A 24,704-nucleotide genomic window follows, 5' to 3' on the forward strand; every position below is an offset into this window, starting at 1 on the left:
GCACGGGGCTGTGCCCCTGCATCCCACACTTGGCACCAGTGGAATCTGTGGGCCCTGGCCTTGCTGGGTTTGTGGGTGCATATGTGGGGGGTGGGTATTTGGGGTGCACAGGGTCTGCAAGCCAGTGCCACTGGCTGGTGGGGTGGTGCTCGCAGAGTGGCACCGGACAGGACCAGAGCAGGGTCCAGTGCCCACAGCCAGGGCTGTGAAGCCAGCCCTGCCTGAGCTCATGGTGGGGGCTGCAGACACAGCGCCTGGCAGCGGTGCCCATTGGCACAGGGACAGCAGGGCTCTGTGCCCTGCACCTCCATGGGAGCACAAAGATCCACAAGGAGGTGCCTGCCTGCAGCACCCACAGCAATCCAGTGCCTGGGGCTGGGTGTGCCACACAGCTACCCATACTGGTGCCAGGGCAGACCATGGTGCATGTTCTGGGGCAATGCTCCCCCGGTCACCCCAGTACAGCTGCACTGGACTAAGGCCTGATGGAGCCCATGGGAACCCAAGTGCTGCCACCTGCCCTTTTGTCCCCAGTGTGGAGGACCAGAGCACCTCTGAGGACATCACTGTGCTGGGATACACTGGGATGGCGGGGACAGCACCAGAGCTATACTGGAACACATGTAGGGAAAGTAACACTGGGCTTTACTGGGACAGCACTGAGGCATACTGGCACAATAACAATGCCATAGTGGGACTGTATTAGCCTATACTGGCATTGCACCAGAGCTGACACTGGGCTAGACCGGGATGGTAGTAGGGCAATAGGAGGACGGTGATGGGGAATACTGGACTGGCACAGAGCCCTGGATGCTGAGCCAGGTGTTCTGCCCTGTGCATGCCCATGGACATGCAGGTGCCTGTGCCAGCAGGATGGCAGAACCTGTGGTGGCCTTGCAGTGTGGTGGTGGCCTGCAGCCAAGCACACTGGTGGCAGCAGGCAGAGGGTGCGTCCTGGCATGGGACTGCACCTCCGGATGAGTGTCCCGGCTGCCACGGGACAGTGCCAGGAGCTGACGAGCGAGGAACGAGCTCTGTGCCCAGGCACACAATGAGCAGGCAGCCCATTTTATCACCTCCCTGCCGCAAACCAGTTCATGTCCGGTGATGAACCCTCCCAGGCTGGCGCAGGGCATATCCCAGCCCCCAGCCCGGCCACCATCACCAACCCTTGGGGTTGCCAACGTCAAACTGGAGGGTGGCACCTAGGCGGTGAGAACTAGCCCGTTCCCGGTCCCGCAGCACCAGCCCAGCAGTGCGACAGCTCCGTCTTTCCCTGCACCAGTTCTTGCCACGAAGGTGCCATGCAGTGCCGTGGAAAAGAGGGTGAGCTCAGCCCTGCCGGCTGCCCCTGAGCCCGTGGCAGTGGTGAGACGGAGGTCCCAGCAGCCAGCCTGCCATGCTGGAGCGCCTTGCTCGAGGATTGCCAGTGCCAAGCTCTGCCCGTGTGCCCATCCGGAGCGGGCCGAGCCACCGCGGCCCAGCAGGCTCAGCAGTGAAGACCGGAGCCCACCTTCCACCCCTGTGGCTGGCAGTGCTGGGACACTGAGCAGCACCACGGTAAGGATGCGCTCCCTGCCAACTTCAGGGTACCCCTGGTGACCCCAACAGCAGCGAGGTGCCTTGTCACCCGTAGGCAACCACGGGTCCCCCTGTGCCTTCAATGCCAAGACCTCAGGCACTCTGCCCCCCAGACCTGGCCATGGCCATGAGCCCGGGGGCTGGCTGTCCACAGTACCCCCTGCGCGGTCTTCCCTGCCCCAGCCCCGCTGCCCACATCCCACCGAGGGGAACCGGGCGGAACCGTGGTCCAGTGGCAGTGCCAGCCCCTCGTGCCCGGGGGAAGAGGGACCAACGTGTCCCGGGGCAGCCGTACCCGCCGTCACCCCACGCCAGCCTTTACCTCCCACCCGCCCCCGCCGGCTGCCCACGAGTGCCCTCCTCAGCCGGGAAACCTGTGGGCAAGGAGCACGGGTGGAGGGGCCGCCGCCGCAGGGCAGAGCCCCCGGCCGGACACCCCCCAGCCCCTGCCCGGCGCTCGGTGCTCGGCGCTGGCTGCCGGTGCCGGGCGCTGCCGGTGGAGGCGGAGCGCGGCCGGTCCCTCCCCCCGGGCAGTGCCCCGGCCCGCCTCGCACGGCCCGGGAGGAGCCGCCGCCGCGGGCACCGGCATCGGCACCGGCAGGGCCAGGAGCGGCGGCACCATGGCCTCCGAGAGCGAGGCGCAGCGGGCGCTGCAGTATGAGCAGACCCTGGTGAGTGCGGCCGGCACCGGGCGCCGGGGGGCTCCGGGGGGCTCCGGGGGGCTCTGGGGGGCTCCGGGGGGCACGGGGCGCGGCGGCAGCCTAGGGGAGGTGGGCGGTTTGGGAGTGCTGCCCTGTTTAGGGCGGCGGTACCCGGTTTGGGGTGCCGTCTCCCGGCTGTGGTTGGGTAGGACATGGGGACGGGGTGCCACCCCACAGCCCCCCCCGGCGGTGGAGGAGCCTGAGCCCCCACCCCAGGGCAGAACTTCTGCATGCACCTCATTCCCCCTCCCCCCATCACTGAGGGGGAGATGCGGGACTCCCAGGGGCACTGCCCGGGCACCCTTCACCCCCCTGTCTGCACGTCCTCAGCCCTCTGCCCCCAAGATAGTGTATCTCCCCCACCTTCAGCCTTAGCCCCATGTTTGCGACTCCTTCCCCTCCGAGGCCTCCCTGCTGGCACCCAGGTGCCTGGCTGTCCCGGGGGTGTCCTCCCTCCCCACTGTGCCTGTGGCCCCTCCAATGCCCGTGGTCCTTGGACACCCGGGCAAAGGTGCTTCTTCCTGGCCTCCCCTTGGGATGGTGACCGGGGTGGCTCAGCAAATGGGTACTTTGCCCTGGCAAAGGCATTCAGACAGGCAGGGCCGGGGAGGTGGGCAGGGAAGCGGTACCCGTGCTTCTGCCCGAGTCTGCCGGGAGCCTGAGTCAGTTGCTGTGAGTGGGGCCGGCCCTGCTGAGGCTTACCCACCTGGCGTGTGGGCACGGGGTAGTGTCGAGGCACTGCTGCGCCGGGCACCCTCTGCATTGTCTTCCCAAGCACCCAAAGTCCTTGTCTGGGGGCTATCCCTCAGTGCCCACCCCAAGCTGCCCCTTCCCAATCACTGTTGGGTGGCTGTGGGCCCCCACCGGCCATGGGAGCCCTGGCTGTGCCGCCAGCATCTCCACAATCTTACCCACCCCGCGGTGCCCCGCTAGCAGAGCTGAGCTGGGGAGCAGGGGGGGCACGAGCAGGGGTGCACAGCACTGTCCGATGTGCGCCGTGGGGCACCTTCCCCACCCACCCCAGCACCAGACTGCCTCCTGGGTGCTGTGTCCGCAGTGGGTGGGCACAGAGGTCAGCCCAGCCAGGCATGGCGGGACAGAGGAGCCTGCGGGCAGCGTGGGAGGCGAGAGGCACGCTGGGCAGCCTTGCACGGCGCCGGCAGGCAGACTTTGTCCTCCTTTGCCCCGGGCGGGGTAGCACCCCTGCCCTGGGTGCCCCAGGGTGCCCATCCCCAGGGTGCCTCCCCGTGAGAGGCTGGTGAAACTGCCTGGGGCTCGTGGGTGAGGCTGGGTGCAGGCTCCTGTCCCACAGCCTCACGCCAAGCTTTTGGGAGCTGCCTGGGTACATGCCGGGCAGCAGGGGTGCCCAGCCCTCCCCAGCGCATCTGAGCCAACATGAGTTCGTGCCAGCACCTGCCAGGAGGGTCAGAATCCAGCTGGAGCCTGGCACGGGCTGGTCCAAGCCAGACTGCCCTGCGGACAGCCCTGGGGACAGCTTTTGCTGCCCATGTCGACTGCCGGGGCTTCACAGCCAGACTGCAGGGCTGTGCCCAGCTGTGCCCAATGAGCCCCATCCCCACCCCACATCCTTACCCCTCCGCCACCCCAGATTTCACCAGCTGTGGCGTGCCATGACTGTGGTGCTAGTGGGGGCTGGCACAGCACCAGCCCTAAAGGTCTTCCTAGGCCACGGTGTTGCCTCCCTGGGGACCCTATGCTGGGTGGGTGCCCATAAGAACCCCCAGTTCTGCCAAGGGTGCTGGTGTGCATGGCAGCCCCGGTGCCCCCTGCATGCCAGGCTGCCATGGTGGGGACCAAAGGGCCCCCAGGGCAGGGGATTAAGCTTGACAAACTGCCCTTGTTCACTGTGGAGCGGCTCAGGGTGATTAGAGCCTGGCTAAGACAGGCAGCGTGACAAACACCCCCGGCCTACGCCTGCCCACTGCCAGCCCAGGGGACCCCACACCCCCCTGCCTTTAAATATCTGCCCCCCAGATCACAGTTCTGGGGGAAAAGTTGGCTGGCATCAGCCATGTGGAGGTGGGTACCGCTGCCAGGCAAGCTCGGTGCTATGGGACAGGGTGGCACGGGGACACGGCAGCATCAGATGCCAGCGCCTGCCCCAGGCACAGCATCGCCTGGGTGCAGCAGGCACCGTGGGCTGGCACTGCCCAGGGCTGTGGCATAGCCAGTGCCTGCAGCACAGGAGCCCAGGACTGACACAGCGGCCTTGGCCCCTGCCCATGTCCCTGGGTGCCCCCCGCCAGGCCCCCCCGTGCCCGCTCCCTGCCTGCCCGGCACTGTGATTGTTCAGCTGCTTCGTGGCGGAGGCCGGAGTCCCGGGGCTGTTTGTGTTTCAAAAGGCTTTTGTGGAAAAATAACCAGAGCGGGAGGAGGAGGAGGAGGAAGGAGAGAGCCCACCGCTGGCCTTCATCACAGCCCCACGGCCGTCCCAGGGTTGCGGGCACAGCAGCTGTGCCTGCCCAGCACAGGGCAGCCCCGGGGTTCCATGTCCTGCCTGCAGGGCTGTGGCACAGGGCAGAGGGGTGGCACAGAGTGGCGGGGGTGGCACAGGGTGACAGGTGGCATGGGGTGGCACAGCCCCTTTGCTTGCATCCCTGTTGTTGCCGGTGGGGTTGGCTGCAAACAGGGGGCAGAGGGGGATCCCCCCCCCGCCCCCGCCTAACCAGGCTGGAGACCCTGGGGCTGGGCATCCCCCTGGTGCCCCATCACCCGCAGTGCAGCATGGCAGCCCCTGGCACGGCTCCAGGGGGTGGGCATGGAGCCAGTTCGAGGGACACTCAGCCTGGGGGTGCCCCAGTCCTGGCCGGGGCCAGCCATGGGGCAGCAGCGGGGCTGGGGGAGGCAGGCGCTTGGCAGGGTGACAGCACTCCTCAGGGTGCCGGCCTGTTTCATGTTCCAGAGGAAACAAGCTTTGCCCGAAGGGAGCCTTTGAATGCAGGACCCCGTGCGGGGCTGGGGTCCTCCTGGCAGCCAATGCTGGATCCGGCCCCCCGAGGTGGCTGTGCCGGCATCCCCACCCGCCTCATGCCTTCCCCCCAGCACATTTCCATAGGGAGAGGAACTGCTGAGCCTGTGCTGAGCAGGAGTTTGGGGTGAAATCGCTGCCAGGAGGGGGTCAGCATGGAAATTAACGTGCCCTCTCCCTCCCTGCTTGCCTCCCTACTCTCCTTCCCGCTGCTGAGCACAACCCAGGTATTAGACAGCAGAGAATCCACCCGGCGCCGCTCTGGCTGCTTTCTGCTCCCTGCCAAAGGGACCTGGGCAGGAGTAATGCCCCGTGAGAAACGTACCTTCATGCTGTCCCCACGGAGAGCTGGCACATGCCAGCAGGCCAAGGGGTGTAAATGGGACCAATGGGTGTAAACACCCACGTGCCAAGCACAGTGCCCACCCGTGTCGCTGCCCCCGCGCCGGGCGCCAGCCCCGGCCATGCTGCAGAGGCAGGCGCCCCGGCTGGGCAGCCACGCGCTGCACTGGCACAGCACGGCGGGTGGGCACACCATCGGCATGGGGCTCACGTCGCCCCGACGTGGGAGCCTGGCAGGGCCCCCGCAGCCCTGAAGTCTCCCTTTGTGCCGGGCCAACCTCTGGCGCTTGGCATTCAGGTCGCGCTGGGGGGAGTGAGGTGGAAACCAAGCAACCGAGTCCTTGGCAGTGCCCTCCAGCGCGGGACCAATGCCCCCAGCTCGGCGGGGAGGACGGGCACAAAGAGCTCCTGGCTGGCACGGCGGGCACTGCCAGGGCCACCCCCCTGCCACAAGGGCCAGGCCACGTGCCATGCCACGGTGAGGCAGGAGGCAGCCGAGGAGGAGGGGGTGCCCCCTACGTGGGCACGGAGCCACTCACACCTCCTGCTCCCTAAAACCCCCTCCTCACAGCCCAGGGACCACTCTGTGCCCAGTGCTCTCCCATGGGACTGGGGGTACACCCTGCCCCCCACTGCCCTCCTGCCTCGCTGCTGTCAGCTGAGACTGGCCAGCTCGTGTCACGTGTGGCCTGCTGAGGCAGCCTCCCAGGGGGGCATCCCAGCCCTGCTTTTAGTGATGCTGAGGGGAGGCTCCCGCAGAGTGCCAGCACAACCTCAATACCAGCCCTCAGAGAGTCCTGGCCGGGCTGGCTGCGCTCCCATCACTGGAGGCCCTTCCCTACCCTCTGCCAGCCCAGCCCGGTGCCTGGGGCACCTGGGCAGGGCCAGAGACTGGTACCAGCAGTGCTGGCTGCCTGCTCTGGGGGTGTGGGCGAAACGATCGCCATGATCCCCACACACCTTATCTGCCCAGCCCCCTCCCATCCCCCGGCGGGCAGCCAGGGACCCCCAGAGGCACGGCAGCTCCTTCCCTTGGGGGTGCCATGGCTGCCTGTCCCCTCGCCTGGTGTGCCCTGGTGCTAGGAGGCCATGCCAGCCTGTTCACTGCTCCTCTGCCTCAGTTTCCCCACTTGGGCATAGGACCAGGGGTGTCAGCACCCCAGTGACACCCCTGCTCACTTCTCCTCCCACAGATGTATGGGCGCTACACGCAGGACCTGGGCACCTTCGCCAAGGATGAAGCAGCCCGGCTGCGGCTACAACAGGGGCATGGGGAGGGGGACACGCCCCGGCCCCGCCGCCCCTCAGAGCTGCTGGAGTACACCCAGGGCCGCTGTGCCCCTTGCCGTGGTAAGGGCCGCTGGGGACAGGGACATGGGGGGAGCGTCAGTGGGCACAGCCCCATGGCAGCACATGGTCGGGGCACAGCTGCCCACCGTGCCACGGTGGTGGCGGGTAGAGTTTCTCTGGCTGTCATGGGACACCGGCGCCGAGGACAATGCCACCTGCCCGACGGGCAGCAGGGACACAATGGCCCAAAATAGCCGGGCATGCCGCGGGGACCAGGGGCCCCCAGCCCCTCCGCCTGGGGCTGTGCCAGGGGGGCTGTGCTTGTGGGAGGCGCATGCCCAGCAGCACTGTGTGCAGCTATGCAGCCTGTCATTCCTGCCCGCTGGTGGTTGCGGCAGGGCTGTGACGGCTGGGCACGGTGGTGCTTCTGCACCGGAGGGTGCTGGTAGTGCTGGGTTGGTGCAGCTGGTTGTAAGCATTGTGTCCCTGTGTGCCCATCCCTGGGGCACCTGGCCCTGAGCCTGTCCTTGTGCCCACAGTCTGCGCCTTGCAGTGCCAGCGGTTCTTCATCTCCAAGGTGGGCGAGGACTGGGTCTTCCTCATCCTCTTGGGGCTAGTCATGGCACTGGTCAGCTGGGCCATGGACTTCGCCATCGCCACTTGCCTCCAAGGTGAGTGGGCATCTGTGGGCTTCTGGAATCATGGTGGGGCATGAGGTGGCTGTGCCACAGGACCATACCATGCCCCTTGCCACTCGTGACCCACCTGGCTGGCTGTGCCCACAGCCCAGAAGTGGATGTATGGGGGCCTGGACACCAACATGCTGCTGCAGTACCTGGCCTGGGTCACCTACCCCACCGTGCTCATCACCTTCTCTGCTGGCTTCACCCAGATCCTTGCCCCCCAGGCCGTGGGGTAGGGCACCCAGAGGGTTGCCTGCACCCTAACAGGGTGTGCCCTCCCTGGGGCTGTGGGTTGGGAGCTGCCTGGGTGTTCTCCTGAGCTATGAGGGTTGGGGATCCTGGAGGTCTTCCAAGGGCTAAGAGCTGGTTTTCAGAGGGTCTCCTGGGGGCTATGGGGTGGATGTCCTCCTGAGATATGGGGCTGGGGGTGTTCCAAGGGCTATTGACTGGTCTGCAGAGGGTCTTCTGTGAGTTAAGGGGTGGATGTCCTCCTTGGCTATGGGGCTAGAGGTCTTGGGAGTCTTCCTAGGGCTAAGAGCTGGTCTTCAGAGGGTTTTCTGGGGGCTGTGGGATTGGGGTTCCCTCAGGGCTATGGGCTGAGCTGTCCCTGCACAGCCATGGGGCTGTTCCTGCCAACTGTACTGTGGGGAGAGGTATCTCTGGGGTCTCCCTATGGCAGCGGGGGTGTGGCAGAGCATCAAGGATCCCCCCCAGAACTATGGAGCAGGGGCTCCCCAGTGTCCCCCCTCCATGGCTGTGGGTCAGGGCTGTCCCTGCGGTGCCAGGCTCAGGGATCCCCGAGATGAAGACCATCCTGCGGGGTGTTGTGCTGAAGGAGTACCTCACCCTCAAGACCTTTGTGGCCAAGGTGATCGGGCTGACGTGTGCCCTGGGCAGCGGCATGCCCCTGGGCAAGGAGGTGAGGGCAGTGCCTGGGGCGGGGTGGGCAGGGGGCCATGGTGGCGGGGCACTGTCCTCAGCCCTTGTGCTGTCCCTGCAGGGTCCCTTTGTCCACATTGCCAGCATGTGTGCAGCCCTGCTCAGCCGCTTCCTATCCCTCTTTGGAGGCATCTATGAGGTAAGCAGTGCAGGCTGGTCCGGGGGGGACTCCACCTGTGCCCCCCAGCAGGTTGGGCAGTGCCCACTCACCCCCCGGCTTACCTGCAGAATGAGGCAAGGAACATCGAAATGCTGGCATCTGCCTGCGCCGTTGGTGTTGGCTGCTGCTTCGCCGCCCCCATCGGAGGTAGGGTCACCCCGGGCCCCCTGCACCCCCACACACCTCCCACCCTGGCACCGGGGTCTGCCCGGTGAGGCAAGCAGGACCCCCAGGACAGCTGGCAAGGGAGAGGGCAGTGCTGCTCAGCAGGGAGGAGGAAGGGAGGAGCAGGCACCATCCTCCCGGAGGTGTAACATCTGCTCTCGTCCTCTCCCCTGCCGCCCTGCGCTCCAGGGAGCTCCCCACTCCAGCCCTGCTGAGCTCTGCCCGTAGGTTGGTGATGTGTCTGACTCTCTCCTTGCCCTTTGCCTGTTGCACTGCCCCCAGCTGTCTCTCTGTCCATCCGTTGTGCGCCCCACCCCCACCCCAGTGCCACCTGCCATGTCACTGCTTGTGTCCCTGCGCTACCCTCTCGCTCGCGCTGACTGCTGCTCCGCTGTGCCCACTGTGGCCAGCTGGGGGAATGGGCCACGTGCTTTGCCAGGGAAGCCCTTGAACTGCCCCATAGCATGCCCATGGGGCCGGCCGGGCCCCTGCGGGCCGTGCACGAGCGTAGGCTCGGGGGGGGGGGGGGGGGGGGAAGCATGCCAGGCACCAGGGGTCCGCCTGGGTTTCGCCGCCTCCCTCGTGCACTTCTCCCCGGTGCCAGGGGTCCTCTTCAGGCATCGAGGTCACCTCCACCTTCTTCGCTGTCCGCAACTACTGGCGTGGCTTCTTCGCCGCCACCTTCAGTGCCTTCATCTTCCGTGTCCTTGCTGTCTGGAACAAGGATGAAGGTACCTCCAGTGGGGTGGGGGGCACAGGGTCCACCCCCACCCAGCCCCGCTGACTCCTGCCATCCCTCAGAGACAATCACGGCGCTGTTCAAAACCCCGCTTCCGCCTTGACTTCCCCTTTGACCTGCAGGAGCTGCCCGCCTTTGCTGTCATTGGGTGAGTGTGGCCTCCCCTGTGCCCATCCCATGGCCCCAGGGATGGCCGGGATGGTGGCACTGGTGATGGCCATGGCGGTGGTGGCAGTGGGACACGTGGATGCTCATCCCCTTTTTTCTGCCCAGGATCGCCAGCGGCTTCGGGGGTGCGCTTTTTGTCTACCTCAACCGCAAGATCGTGCAGTTCATGCGCCGGCAGAAGACCATCAACCGCTTTCTCATGAAGAAGTAGGTGCCTGGTGGTCCCTGGCACCAGGGCGGTGGAGCTGGGGCTGCACCGACCTCACCCCCCACCCCCATGCCACCCCCGTCAGGCGCCTGCTCTTCCCTGCCCTGGTGACACTGCTCATCTCCACGCTGACCTTCCCGCCTGGCTTCGGACAGTTCATGGCTGGCCAGGTACCCACCATGGGGTGGCATACCAGTCCCCACCCCGGGATCATCACCAACCCCAGCTGACCCCTGCCCATCACCAGCTCACCCAGAAGGGACACCCTGGTGACACTCTTCGACAACCAGACGTGGGCCAAGCAGGGGCTCAGTGATGAGTTCGAATACTTGGGCATCCTGGAGGCCTGGCGCCACCCCCGCTCCAATGTCTTTGTCACCTTGTTGTCTTCATCCTCATGAAGGTGCGTGCCTCCTGCCCCTGCCATCCCCAGGATGCCACCAGGAGGCTCTGGGGAGGGGGGTCCTGGATGCCCCACCAGGGAGGTGCTAGACGCTTGCCAGCAGGGCGGCACTAGGAGACACTGGGTGGGCTGTTCTCAGAGGCTACCAAGGTGTTGGCTGGGTGCTGCTGATATGCCATCAAAGAACTCCTGTCTGGAGCCGCCAAGGTGCCAGCAGGAGGTGCTGGCAGGGTGCCATCAGGTACCACCAAGGAGGTGGCTGGCAGGGTGCCCTCAGGTGCCCCCAGGGAGGTATGGCCACGTGCCACCAGGGAGGTGCTGGCCAGGTGCCCCCAGATGCCACCAGGGAGGTTGCTGGCAGGGTGCCCTCTGGGAGGAGCGGGATTGCCCCATGGCACGGTGCTGTGCCCATGTGCTCCTCCAACCAGCTGGCTGTGGGGCACGGCAGGGGCAGGAGGCAGGGCTGGGCTGGAGGTGGGGGTCAACTAACAGGTCTCTGCAACCTCCTTGCAGTTCTGGATGTCAGCCCTGGCCACCACCATCCCAGTGCCCTGCGGAGCCTTCATGCCTGTCTTCGTCATTGGTGAGAGCCTGTACCCTGCACAGGCATGGCGGAAGCAGGGAGCTGCCTGCCAGCCCATGCTGGGGCACCCATGGGTGTCCCCCGGTGTCCCCTTCCCCAGCAGCACCAGGGCAGAGAGAGGGCATGAGGCTGGGGTGGGTGCCGGGAGAGCCCCTACACCCTCTCCCAGCCCCTCTCTGTGGGCGAGGGGCAGCCTTCGGGCGCTTGGTGGGGGAGAGCATGGGCAGCTGGTTCCCTGACGGCATCCACACCGACAGCAACACCTACCGCATCGTGCCGGGGGGCTACGCTGTGGTGGGTAAGCACCGGGCTGGCGCAGGGACACTGTGGTGGGCATCACTTGGAGATGCTCCAAAGGAGCCAGTGGGTTCCCCAGGGCTGAGGTGGTATCCCCAGGTACTGGGGGGTGACACCATCACTGGGGATGTCCCTGGGAGGTCCCAAGGGCTCTGGGTGTGGTGGATGTCCTAGGGGTGGGGACCTAGGGTGGGGAGCCAGCCTGGCAGGCAGCACCTGACAGCCACCCCTGTGTCTCCCGGGGGATGGGCACAGGGGCAGCTGCACTGTCAGGGTGCCGTCACCCCACACGGTGTCCACGGCCGTCATCGTCTTCGAGCTGACAGGGCAGATCTCGCACATCCTGCCTGTCATGATCGCCGTCATCCTGGCCAACGCTGTGGCCCAGAGCTCCAGCCCTCCCTCTATGACAGCAATCATCCGCATCAAGAAGCTGCCCTACCTCCCTGAGCTGGGCTGGGGGCCACCACGAGTCAGTGTGTCCCCCTGCCCTGTCCCCAAGCCCCTCGCCAGGCACAAGGGGAGGGGGGTGGCATCACTCTGAGGCCACTGTTCACCCTCCCTGGGCAGGAAATACAACGTTGCGGGTGGAGGACCATCATGGTGCGAGACATCCGCTACGTCACCCTCAACTGCAAATACCGCGACCTGCAGCACGTCTTGCACAGCACCAAGATGAAGAGCCTGCCGCTGGTGGAGTCAGCTGGTGAGATGTGGGCAGGGGGCTCTGCTGGCACCCACCCCAGCCATGCAGCGTGCCAGGATGGGGGGGTGAGGGTGGCAAAGGGGACATCGGGAGCCAACATGGCCCCTCACTGCCGCTGCCAGAGTCCATGATCCTTCTGGGCTCCATCGAGCGGAGCGCAAGTGGGAGCCCTGCTCAGCCACCAGCTCAGCCCCCAGCACCGGCTCCAGGCCCTGCGGCAGAAGATGCTGGCCGAGGATGGGCACCGGCTCTCTGATGCCAGCATCCGCTTCCAGGTGAGGGGGGTGGCCGCTGCGGGGGCTGTCGGGCGAAGGTGCCCCCTGCCACCATCCCTCCACCACCCCGTCCCCCCACAGATCAGCACGGAGGCCTCCTCAGGCGCCCCTGCCCACACTGCCCTCCGCAAGCCCCTGAAGCCAGCACTGAAGCGGGTGCCCAGTAGCCCGGCTGAGAGCCCCCCGGGTGAGTCTGCACCCGGCTCCCCCAGCCCCCCCTGCACCTCCCCGCTGACACCCGCTCCCTGCCCACAGCTGGCACCACCGAGCACACCGGCATCGCCCTCAAGAGCCTCTTCTGTGCCAACCCCACCACAGAGCCCACCGAGGTGAGCACCCAGCCCTGCCTGGTCCTGCCTGGCCCTTTCTACCTGTTGCCGTCCTTTCCCATCACTCCCATCCCTTTCCATCCCTTCACACCCCTTCCCGCTCCTGCGCGTCCCTGCCCCTTCCAGCCCATCCATCCCACCACTTTCCATCCCTTCTCATCCCTGCCCTATCCTGCCCACCCCTGCCCATTCTCGTCCCATCCCTTTCCATTCCTGCTCAACCCGTCCCGTCCCTGCCCATCCTTGCCCATCTGTGTCCCTGCCCATCCCTACCCATCCCCGCCGTCCCTGCCGTCCCTGCCCCTGCGGTGGCTGCCCCTGGCCATGCCCTAACGCCGCTGTCTCTCCCCGCGGTGCCAGGCCCAGGGCACAGCCTATCGCAAAGCCAAACGCGTCCGTGTTTCCATCATGGTAAGCTGCGGCCAATTGCAGGCTGGGCACAGCTCCTCTCAGCCAATCAGAGGCCAGTATGGATTATAGGAACCAATCAGGGTGCTGGCAAGATTCTGTTTGGCCAGTCACGTTTGGCCTGTGTCTATGTAGCCAATCTCGGACTGTCCTGATCCTGCTCAGCCAATCAGTGTGTGACTTGCCAATCCCAAACCTTCCTGGCGAATCATGGCCTTACCCGGAGCCTCTCGCCAGTCATGGCCATGGGATTTGCCCCACTTTGCTCAGCCAATCATGGCACAGCCTGTGTTCTCTCCACCAATCACAAGCTTGGCTCGTCCCACCTTGGCCAATTGGGGTGTGACCTGCATCCTCTCAACCTGACCTGCGAGCTGCCTGCACGTGCTGCCTGCAGTGCCCTGCTCCCTGCTGCCTGCGCCCTGCCGGCTCCTTGCCTGTAACCAGCGTGCAGGCAGGCTGCCTGCTGCCCTGCCAGGCTGCTCATGCTTGCCTCTTCTGCAGGAGGAGATGGAGCTGGGTGACAGGATGACCCCGGCAGAGGTGAGGGGGTGCACCCAGGTGGGCAGGACTCTCCTGCCCACAAGCACCCAGCAGACCCCAATGGGGTGCCAAGGCCTGAGTGGGCAGGGGGTAGGGATGCGTACCCACAATGTCCCTGTAACACTGGGTGCAGGGAGTCCTTTACACACCCCCGGGGGCTGTGCCCCTCACCCTGCCCCATGGCATTCCCCCCACAGATCCTGGAGTGGGAGGAGCAGCAGCTGGACCAGCCAGTGGACTTCAGCAGCGCCAAGATTGACCCCGCACCCTTCCAGCTGGTGGAGCACACCTCGCTGCACAAGGTGCACCCGCACCCCCCTTGACCCCCGCCCAGACCCCCCAGGCCCTCAACTCAGCCCCCTCTTCCTGCAGACCCACACCATCTTCTCGCTGCTGGGCCTGGACCATGCGTATGTCACCAGCATTGGGCGCCTGGTGGGCATGGTGTCCCTCAAGGAGGTGAGCGGGGTGCAGTGGGGCTGGAGGGGCCCAAGGGTGGGGGCACCCAGAGCCACCTGCCCATGGGTTTGGGGTGCCCACAGCTGCGCAAGGCCATTGAAGGCTCGCTGACAGCCAAGGGGGTGAAGGTACGCCCACCGCTCGCCAGCTTCCGTGACAGCACCGCCAGCGCCAGCGAGCCTGACACCACCGCCCTGCACCAGCTCTGGGACCGCCACCAGCACCACACCATGCCCCGTGAGGCCGGACCTGTGGGCGACGATGATGACACCCCCAAAGGCCAGTGAGACAGGGTCCCCCTGTGTGTCCCCAGGTGCCACAGGGACCCCCAGAACCTGCAGGGGTATGCCCACCCTGTGCCCACTTGTGCCAGGCTCGGCATGGGGTGGGCACCCTCAATCCATTGCTGCTGCCCCTCCCTGTGCCAGGGGCTAGCTAGGTGCCCCCCCACCTCCCTGCCAGCTCTTGGGGCTTCCCACTTTGCTACCCTCTGCCTCCGCCAGCCCCCAGTGCCCCCCAGCATAGCCAGCACCCCCATGGGCACCACAGTGTCCCTGCTCAGGGTGGCACAAGGGGCAGAGGGGCATCAGGTTGGGGTGCCCACGGGGGACATGGGTGGGCACTACCTCCCTCCTCAGCATCTCATGGCTGGGAAGGGGGGGTCCTTACCACCTCTCCGCTGTGCACCCCTCCCCACCCCATGTAAATACAGAGATTTTTATATTAATTTAATAAAAGGACTTTATAAACAGAGCCAGAGTACCAGGAGCCTGGAGGTGGGAAGGGGGCATAGCCAGCGGGCACCAGCCAAACCTCACCATGGTGCCAGGGTTGGCATCACTTGGGGCACGAATCCTTTCCTTACCCCGGCGCCAGCTTACAGCGTGGCCTCGCTGCGGTACAGCAGCTGCGGGGGCTCACCGGGGCGGGTGCTGGTATGGCGCTGGGCAGTGATGACCAGCGTGCCAGCCTCGGTGAGGGTGCAGCTCACTGACAGCGGGTCCGTGTCCTCAGGCAGCTGGCACTTGTGGGTGAAGGTGTCGCAGACAGTGCCATCCTCAGCCACCTGTGGGTAGGCAGTGCCAGCATGCTGGGTCAGGGCATGGCAAGGCACAGCATGGTGGTGCACAGCACATTCCCAGTTACTCCAGTGCTAGTGATGGGGCAGCTCCCAGTCACCTCAGCTGCAGCAGGGAGCTCAACAGGGCAGTTCCCAGTTAACCAGTGACACCACTGCCAGCAAGGACTGTTCCCAACTGCCCCATCACCACCAGCAAAGAATGCAAGGGGGCAGGAGTTCCCAGTTGCCCCATTCTCAGGGAGGACAGTGCCCAGTTACCCCAGTGCAGGAGAGGCGCAGTGGAGCAGGAACTACCTGTTGTCCCATCACTGGAGGACAGCCCCCAGTTACCCCAGTGCCAACAGGGGCCATTCCCAGTTAGCTCTCACTGCAGGAGAGGGTGCCACAGGGCAGGACCCCCGCTGCTGCATGGCCAGAGCAGGGTCAGAATGGATATGCTGTCCCCCTGGGGCGTCTCACCTTCTCAGCCTGGATGGCAACGTGGCAGTTGGAGATGGTCACCACGATGTCAGGGGGCTTGAACTGGCTGACGTCGGCCACCACCTGGTAGGTGTCACCCTGGGCACGCACCCAGGTGCCCAGGCTGCAGGGACACATGGCTCCTGGGGACCCTGTGAGCATCAGGGGGCTACCAGGCACAGGGGCATGGGACCCAGGGGCTGAGGCAGTGTGGGAAAGCCTGGTGACACTGGGAGGGGTGGCTGGGGGGTAGCAAGTGGCACTGGAGGTTTGGGAACATTGGAGGTGCTAGAGGGTTGCAGGGGGAACTGGGTGCCCCAGGGGTATGGGGTGGTACTGGGTGGTCTGGAGTGGGAGTCTGGGGGTAGCAGGAGGCACCGGGGGATCTGGGGCACCCGAGGGCACTGGGGGGTGGTGTCTGGGGGGGCACTGGACAACCTGGGGACAGCAGGGGAATGGAGCAGGAGGCTGGGGACACAGAATAGCCAGGGAAATCCGGGGGGAGTGGGTTGGGGGGTGCACTGTGGTTACTGGTGGGCTCTGGGTGTGTACAGGGAAGTGGGAGGCTAGCAGGGTACTCTGAGGGGTCTGTGGCTCAGTGGGGCTGAGGACATAAGGGCAGCCAGGAAGGTCTGGAGGGGTGGGAAAGGGGGATGGGGGTGGTTCTGAGGACACTGGGAGGCTCAGAAGGGTCTGGGGAGGGGGCAACTGGGGACCTGGGGGTATGCACAAAGGGACTGGACAGGGTGGGGGCTGGAGGACAGCCCAGAGACCCGTAGGACAGTTGGGGGGCAGACGGGCTTCCCCTCTCAGCCCTCCTGGTCTATGTTGAGGGGTGTCCCACACCACGCCCAAGCACAGGGCAGTTGGATAGTCCTCGGAGGGGCCCTCCCTGGGGTAGCAAGGACCCCCACGCCCCCATCCCCATTACCTGGGTACCTGAAGACCTCGTGTGCCCGTGCCCCGAAGGGTCCGTGCCGCCGGTCCCCCTCGAAGTGGGGCTCACCATGCCCCTGGCCGTAGGCACGGTACATGGGTGCTGAGGCAAGCGAGGCCGTGGCTCCTGCTGCCCGCGCCCCCCCGGGGCCCCGGCACTGGGGAGGGGGCCGGCTGCCTGCCACCACCAGATGCCCATAATTAGGCACCCCGGCCCCAGGAATGCGAGATAAGGGCCGAGGCCTCGCCATCACCCTGCGGGGCCGCGGGGAGGGATGTGTCGCCACCGGCAGCCTGCCACCCCCGGCCCCCCGGCGAGGAGTTGCCCCCCACCCACAAGAAGAGGTGCCTGCCACAGCACTCACACGATGGACTTTATTTGAGACCTGGCGGGATGGAGGGGGGGTGCCGGGGTGTGGACACCCCATGGGCACCCCCACGGGCACCGCCACAGCAGGACGGGGGGCTCAGGCAGCTCCCGCGGGTATGCACACACGTGCACATGCACATACACTCAAACGCACGCACGCACACGTGCACACACACACGCAGAGCATAGCCCCCCCCCCCCCATCTGCAGGCACCCTGCGCCCCCCAGCCCATCCTGGTGCTGTGGGGAGCATCTGCTGTCCCCAGAAAGGGGATGGTGGCAGGTGACAGGGAGCCCATCAGCATGGCTGCCCCCTGCACCCCCTCACAGCTTGGCCATGCAGAGAGAGGGGGGCCAGCCCCGTGCCAGGCACCCCGCGGCAGGGAGGGAGAGTGGGTGCTGTGCCCGGTGGAGGCTGATGGGCAGTGCGGGGGGGTGCATGGGAGCAGAGGCATAGCTGGTGCTGGGGGCACCCCAGGGTGCGGGGCTGGGGGGGCTGTGGCCGGGGCCGGGCGAGGAGCAGCATGCAGCGGGCAAGCGGCCCCACAAGAACACGTGCCATGCGGGAAGCGGGGCGCAAGCATTGGCAAAAAACTGGCATTCCTCCCCCAAACGGCGTGCCCGGACCCCTGGCACGGCCCTGGGGACCCCCGAGCCGGGTTGCCACCCCCAGCCAGGATGGGGGGGCTGTTTGCCCTTCATGTAGGCACTTGGTTCCCTGCTAGGGGTGAGTGACTCAGGGATGGGGACATCAGTCCCGCTGCCTCCCCCCTCTCTCCACCCCACATTGCCCCACAGCAGACCGGAGGGGCCCTGGCTGGGCTGAGCCCCCTGCTGCGGTGCTGGTTTGTGGGTGCTGTCGCTGGTGGCCCAAAGCCCCCAGCCTGGGGGCCTGTGCCCACCCGGCCCCCACCCAGCCCCACAGTCTCCCCATGCCAGCCCCCCACAAGTACAAAAGTATAGAAAGCCCCGACACGGCGGCACATTCACAGCGCCTCGCCCCCCCCGCTGGCCCTGTGCTCCAAGACAGAAGTTCACAGTTTAAAACTCGGTCCGATAAAAGCTGGCTGGGGAGAGAAAAGCCCCCTGCTCCCCAACCCCCCCCAGCCGCCCTGAGCCGAGGGTGCCAGGCACGGAGTGGGGGCACCACAGGGTGCTCGGAGAGGTTCAGCCATGCCAACGGGGCAGGGGGGCTTGTGCCCGAAAGGGAAGCCCAGGTGGGGTTTGGGGGGGAACATGCGAAGAACCAGCCCCACTGATTCAGTCCTGCCAGTTCTGGGGGCACATCTGGGCATCAGGGCAGAGGTCGGACCCCCTCAAGCCCTTCCCTGCGCCCCTTCCCCACTCTCATGCAAAAATCCAGGAGGACAACGATGTGGCCAAGCAGGGCCAGGGCACGGCGGGGCACACTGGCTGGAAGGGGAGCTGCGGTGGTCTCCCGAACCCCCCCTGCACCCCGATAGCGAGGGGGAGCAGCGGTAGGGCCTGTCCCTCGCCCAGCACAGGGTCCGGCCAGAGGGTTGTGACAGGGGGGGCTGGACCCCCGCCCGGAGAGGCAGGGCACCCCAGGGGGCATCAGGGCTCTTCGGCCTCCTCCTCCTCCTCCAGCGATGCCACCCCAGAGGAGGCGACGTCGGAGACTTTCCGGCGGAGTGGGAAGTCCTTGCTCAGCACCACCTCATCCTCAGTGGGTGAGAGGCAGGCTTCGGCGTAGGACACGGAGTAGAGGGAGTCCTGGCACCGGAGCCGTGCCAGGCCCTGCAAGGCACTTTGGCTGGCCGGGGCAGGCAGCTTGGGCAGCAGCAGGTCCTCGCCCCCAAGGGAGCCCAGCAGTTTGGCAGTGAGTTCGGAGGGGGACACCATCTCCAGGCTGCAGAGGCTGGAGCAGAGAGTCTCGGGGGAGAGGGTGTGCGATGAGTCGCTCTCGGGCTCGCAGGAGCCGTGCCGCACGCCCAGCTGGCACAGGTGGCCCTGCAGTAGGTCTCGCAGCAGTGCACTGGCAGGCACCGTGCCGGGCAGCTCTGCAGGGAATCGGGATGTGCAGGGTCAGTCCAGGGCTGATGGCATGAGGGGCTGCCAGGTCCCCACTGCCCTGGGCCCCACAGGAGGGGAGCAGTGGGAGGGGAGCTGCCCCACAGCAGGCACCATGCCCCCTTTGCCCGCAAATTGCTGCGTGTGTGGCACTGGTGACAACCAAAGGAAAAGCAAAATATGCTCTGGCACTGGGGAGGGTGTCACATTGCAGGGCTTCCCCATCCCTGGCATGGGCACTGCTTTGCCATGGTGCCAGGCAGGGGCCCTGCCTCGTAAGGGGGTGCCGGGCTGGGGAGCATGGCCAGGCATCAGGCACCCCATTCCTTCAACCCTTGGCACCAACAGTGGGACACCAACACCCACACTAAAACACGGCGGGTGCCTGCTCCCCGTGGCACTTACCGCTGGGCTGGGAACTCTCTGTGGAGGGCATGAAGTCCTCATCGTAGGATTCGTCATTGGAGTCATCCCCGTCCACCGATGACCAGGCTCGCAGCTTGGCCTCAGCAATGGCAAACTGCTCCGCCACACCTGGCAGGGGACATCCACAGGTCACGCATGCACTGGGACGTGCCCCCAACAACCCCCTGCCCCAGCATCCCTGTGCCCACAGTGCTGTGGCACCAGTGGATGGATGAGAACAAGCAGCCCCACCACCCCTGCCCCCAGCCGCAGCGGGAGATGTGCCCGCTGGCCGTGCCCTGCGCGGTGCCCACCGGCAGCGAAGCGTGCCTCCTGCTCGCCCTCGCTCAGGTGGCAGTAGGAGCTGAAGGCGCTCTCCAGGGCAGCTGGCGGCTCCACAGGCTTGCACCAGCCCTTCCACTCGATGAGGTGGGCAACACGGCCCTGCGCCATGGCCGTTGGCTTCGTCACGTGCTCCTTCACCACCTGCGAGATGCCTGCGAGATGTGCCCCTGCGTCAGCACCCCCTGGACACCCCGAGTCCCCTCCATGGAGCCCACGACCCTGGGACCCAGCACCCCCCGCCTCCAGCCCTTGAGACATGACACTTCTGTGCCCTCCTCTGGGGTACCGCCAGGGACCCCAGGGACACCTTAAGCCCTCCAAACCCCAGAGGAGTGACCCCAATGCCTGCCCCAAGAGGCTCAGCCCCCTCGGCCACAGGAGACCCCCCCTTCCCTGGATGCTCCCACACACACTCCTGCGCCCTCGGGCAGGCGAGCAGTTACCGTGCAGTGAGGAGCGGGCCAGGGCAGCAATCTCCTGGATGGTCAGCGCGCGCCGTGACTTGGGCAGCATCTCGACAGTATCCTCAACATTGACCTGCAGGAGCGGGCAGGGGTGTCACAGCCCTGGGCCACACTGCCCGCCCCTTCCCTGCTGCCTGCCACTGCTCCCTCTCTGTCAACCCCATGGCCTGGGAGGAGGCTTAGCCCTGCTTGGTGCCCACCCCATGAGGTCGGTGGTGTCTGTGCACACACGTGTGTTACAGACACACATGTGTTACAGGCACACATGCACAGGCATGCAGAGGGATGGTTACAGCCACTACATGTAGGGCAGTGGGTATATCCACACCTGCACCTGTGTGCATACCTCCATAGGCTGTTAGTACACCCCCTATGCTGCTGTTACATGTACATACATCTTGCACTCATAAGTGCATGCACATACATACACGCACAGACGTGCTCGGTGCACACACGTGCCTACTCACGTAACCACGTGTACACACACAGACACTCACAGACATGCAAGACCATAAACACACACGTGCACTTGCTACACACACATGCACACACACACATCCCCTCACTGCAGGGGCCCTTCTCACTATGCACATGTGAACTCACCACATGCACACGTGTGCTCACTGTGCACAATCCATGTGTGCATGTACCGCACACACACACTTGCTGTACACACCTGCACAGGTGCACACGCACACACACACGTGTGCATGCCCTGTGCTAGCTGGTGCCACTGTCTGTCCTCTCCAGCTTGTGCATGTGCACACACACACACACACATGTGCGTGTGCAAGGCCACCATGGCCAGGCTCCCCAGTGCCCGCTCCGAACATCCCGCTGCATGTCCCCATTGCCTGTCCTGGCTGCACCAGGCCTCAAGCCCATGGCCACGGGGGAAGCGATGCAGGATTTGGAGGCGCGCAACAAATTGCATTGCCATGGCAACGAGGCACCGTGGACTGATTTCTCCCAGGATACAGCCCGGCTTGCAGCTGACGTCAGAGCAGCCCCAGAGCCGGCTGCTTGCTGGCAGGGCCGGGTGGGCAGCAGAGCAGCGGGCACCAGAGCCCCCCGCTCCCCCGGCCATGGCCAGGACAGGTGCCCCACCGTGGGGTACGGCACACGAGGACCCTGGCTGGGCACGGTGGGGCTTGGTGGTACCTGGAGGAAGTCCTGGCTGTCGAAGGAGGCCTGGCGCACCAGGCGGGGCAGTGGGCGAGCAGCACTCAGCGGTGACAGTGCTTTCACCTCCTTCCACTCCACGCACAGCGTCGTGTCCACAGCCACTGTGGGAAGAGCCAGGGCCAGTGTCAGCACCTCTGTCCCCACATCAGCCCCCTCAGCCTCAGGGCAGCAGTTTCTCGCCAAATCTGAGACCAGACACAACTCGTTGCAGGGCTGCCCCGGAGCAGCCAGGTGCTGCGGCACAAGTGACTCAAGCCCGGGCAACTCTTCCACCTGTGTCAGCGGTAACGCAGGGCCACAGCCTGGCACCGGGGACCGGGCGCCTGTCCCGGCTTGGCAGCTCTTTAGGGAGGGGTGGGGGCAGCTGGGCCAGGCTGAAGGGGACGGAGCGGGCCAGGCGCTAGGTGTGTGGAGAGAGGCGGCACTGGGCCATGCTGGGGAGGGGCTGGCATTCCTTCACCATCTCCAAAATCCCCCTTCCCAGTTCCACATCCCTGGGGCCAGAGGGAGAGGAGCAAAAAGGGATAGGGGGGGATAAAAGCACCCACACTCTACCTCCACCACAACAGCCCAATCCCCTGGCACCAGCACCCCACATGGATGGGTCCCCAACACCTCGGGCACTGACTCCCAAGCACAGAGTCCAGGCAGGGTCCCCTGTCACTGTGGCCCCTAGGCCAGGCCGGTTCCCAACGGCCAAGGCAGGACATTCCTGAGGAGCCTCATTCCCCCTTCACCAAGGTGGGCCGAGCTGATGTAAACTGGCTGTAAGGGGGGATTTGGGGAGCTGAGCAGCGCTCCTGCCAACCCCTATCTGTGGGTAGCCCCTGGCTCCCGGGGAAGCTGCAGATGGCATCACCCCCACCCCCAGCTGTGGGCAGGGGCACCCCGTGGTGGTGCCCCAGCATCAACAACCCTACCACCCTAGCAACAACACCCCCAGCACCCTCCAGCATGCCTGCAACACCCCCAGCACCGTCCCAGCTCCCAGAACACCTTCGGATCATAGTCACAGCCCCCATCCCTCCTGCAGCACCCCCAGGACATCTGTGGCACCTCCACAGCACCCCTGCAGCACCCCACACCCTGCAGCCCACCCCTGCTAGCCCCCATATCTCCTCCAATAGCCCCCCAAACACCTCTGTCCCACTCATAACACCCCCATAAGCACCCCAGCCCCACAACCCCTTCCCAGCCCCCTGCACCCCACACACCACCCACCAGCTCCCCTAACACTGCACCCCAGCCCCTCCAACCCCCCCAACCCCTACACATCCTCGCTCTCCATCTCCCCATGCCCCCTGTACCACCAAGCTGCCCCAGATCAGCATCCCCAGCCCCCAGATCCCGACCCATTCATAGCTCCCATCCCCCTATACATACCCGAGTCCTCCAGAGCCCTCAAGCTCCCTGTATCCCCCCAAACCCTCTGTGCTCCCCTCCCCACCTTCATACCTCCCCACATCTCCCAGCCCCCATAGCTTCCCAAACCCCACAAAGCACCCCACACACCGCTCCCCCACCCCCTAGACCCTCTCAGCTCCCCACGTATCCCCAACACCCTCACTGCATCACCCCACGCCCCCTACAGCAGCCTCCCCACAGCCCCCGCGCCCCCAGCACCCCCCTCCCCCAAGTCCCCCTCCAGCCTTCATACCCCCAGATCCCGCACGGTCCTCAGACCCGCCCCCCGGTCCCAGCCTGGTGCCGCTCACCCACCGATGGTGGTTTTGGAGCCGATGCAGCCCATGCTCCCGGGGGGGCCCCGGTGCGGGCACTACCGCCAGCGCCGCGCCGCCCGCATCGCCCCCCGGCCGCATGGGCGGCCCCGGGCAGCGCCCGCGCCCCGCCGGAGGCTGCTGCCGGGCCGGGCCGGGCCGCGGTGGCGGAGCCCCGAGCGGTGCGGAGCCGGGCCGGGGAGCTGCACGTCGAGAGACGTCACTGCTGGGGGAGGAAGAGGAGGGAGAGGGGGAGGCGGGAGGGAGGGGAGGGAGATGGGGAGGAAGAGGAGGAGGATGGGGAGACGGAGGGAGGAGGGAGAGGAGGGGGAGGAAGGGCGGGAGGAAGAGTGGGATGAAGAATGAGGAAGAGGAAGGGAGGTTAGGAGGAAGGGGAGATGAGAGAGGGGAGAAGGGGGATGAAGGCAGCCGGGGAGGATGAAGAAACAGGGGGGCTGAAGGAAGAGGAAGAGGGGGATGGAGGAAGAGGAGGGGGGCGCGGGGAGGAGGAGGAGGATGGGCGAAGGAAGAGGAGGGGGCTGAGGAGGAGGAGGGGGAGAGGAAGGCCGGGCACCGCGGAGAGCGCCGTGCCAGCACCGCGGACAGCGCCGCCCCGCCCGGCCCCGGGGCACCACCGCCCCCAGGGACCCCCGGCTCCGCGCGAGCCCCCGGGGGGCACAAGGGGCAGGGCCAGGGACCCTCCAGCAACGCGGCACCCCTCAGCACCAGGCCTGCCCATGAAAGGCGGGGGGACTGTGCCCCCACCTGCCCCCCCCCCCCCCCCCCCACCCTGCACCGAGGGGCTGGCAGCGCCGTGCAGGAGAGGGCACACAGCCCACGCGTGCTGGGGTGCTGGGGGTCCCACCTCACGGAGCTGGGAGTGCACAGGTGGGCACAGGCCCTAGGCATCACCTCCGATGGCACCACATCGACCTCCCCTGCAGGAGATCCAGGCCAGCGCCGATGCCAGGCTGACAGGTTAACCTGCAGCCAAAGGAGTCTGTTCATTCTGAAACCTACTGACAGCAATTAACGCTGCGGTACCTTCTCCCTGGCACAGAGGGGCACGGGAGCGCACTAATGGGGTGCCACCCTCCCCCTTGGCAAGCAGGGCACTGGAGCAGCCCAAGGGGCTCCCTCTTTACTCACTCCTGAGCATGGGGAGCTCCTGGCCAGTAGCCACCCCCAGGCCCTGCTGGCCTTTCCCTGCCAGCTGCTTCCCAGCATCGGTGCTGCCAGGGCTGCAGCTCAGGCCGCTCAGCCTCCGATCTGGGGAACCAGCCTCCCGTTAATTGCTCTGTACCCTCTGGGCCACAGCCAGGGTGACTCAGCAAGAGGCAGCCCAACACGGCAAAGCCCAGAGCCACCCCAAGGGGGGCCAGCTCCTGTCCCTAGCAGGGAATCCTCCAGCCTTTCCCTACCCCACCTGCAAGACAAGACAGGAGGGTGCCAAGAGAAAAATGCCCCCCAAGAGGGAAGTTGTGAGGGAAGTCCAGCACATAACTCTCATCTCCCACCCCAAGGCAGAGACAGAGGAAACGGCACAGGTCCTGCCACTCTGTGCCCATAGGAAAAGGGATGCTTAGGGACAGCGAGGCTCTGCTCCGCTGGCAGGGCTGCCTGCTCCACCACAGACACCCTGCGCCAGGCAGCGCTGGCAAGAGGGGTCCCAGGCGGCCTGGCTCCAGGCACGTCCAACCCCCTTGCCACCCTCCCAGCCCCAGGGTGGGGGGGTACCTACC

At 65.9% G+C, this 24,704-nt stretch overlaps 3 protein-coding genes across 3 annotated transcripts; 1 reads left to right on the top strand and 2 right to left on the bottom strand.

Moving 5' to 3' along the window:
- The first annotated feature begins 2,138 nt into the window (after positions 1–2,138).
- On the top strand, positions 2,139–14,714 carry CLCN2 (chloride voltage-gated channel 2). The gene is given in 28 exon segments (XM_056358858.1): positions 2,139–2,252; positions 6,807–6,963; positions 7,443–7,574; positions 7,689–7,823; positions 8,378–8,505; positions 8,587–8,664; positions 8,754–8,897; positions 9,362–9,581; positions 9,652–9,677; positions 9,679–9,737; positions 9,863–9,964; positions 10,051–10,149; positions 10,225–10,343; positions 10,346–10,368; positions 10,882–10,951; positions 11,139–11,249; positions 11,504–11,526; positions 11,529–11,720; positions 11,819–11,954; positions 12,077–12,108; positions 12,110–12,229; positions 12,311–12,416; positions 12,485–12,558; positions 12,919–12,969; positions 13,471–13,509; positions 13,707–13,811; positions 13,882–13,968; positions 14,052–14,714. Coding segments are annotated over 28 exon segments (2,823 nt in total). The 5' UTR covers positions 2,139–2,201; the 3' UTR covers positions 14,256–14,714.
- Positions 14,715–14,845: 131 nt separating this feature from the next.
- On the bottom strand, positions 14,846–16,698 carry LOC130158318 (heat shock protein beta-7-like). The gene is made up of 3 exons (XM_056358970.1): positions 16,440–16,698; positions 15,509–15,660; positions 14,846–15,034 (listed from the first exon to the last, which is right to left on the bottom strand). The coding sequence occupies exons 1-3, from the start codon at positions 16,693–16,695 to the stop codon at positions 14,846–14,848; spliced, it is 597 nt and encodes a 198-aa protein (XP_056214945.1). The 5' UTR covers positions 16,696–16,698.
- A 106-nt stretch (positions 16,699–16,804) lies between these two features.
- FAM131A (family with sequence similarity 131 member A) lies at positions 16,805–23,408 on the bottom strand. The gene is given in 7 exon segments (XM_056359187.1): positions 16,805–18,835; positions 19,251–19,379; positions 19,565–19,747; positions 20,039–20,132; positions 21,221–21,345; positions 22,964–23,007; positions 23,009–23,408. Coding segments are annotated over 7 exon segments (1,077 nt in total). The 5' UTR covers positions 23,065–23,408; the 3' UTR covers positions 16,805–18,389.
- Positions 23,409–24,704: the final 1,296 nt, after the last annotated feature.

Source organism: Falco biarmicus, chromosome 13 (assembly GCF_023638135.1).
Source record: "Falco biarmicus isolate bFalBia1 chromosome 13, bFalBia1.pri, whole genome shotgun sequence".
Taxonomy (NCBI): Eukaryota; Metazoa; Chordata; class Aves; order Falconiformes; family Falconidae; genus Falco; species Falco biarmicus.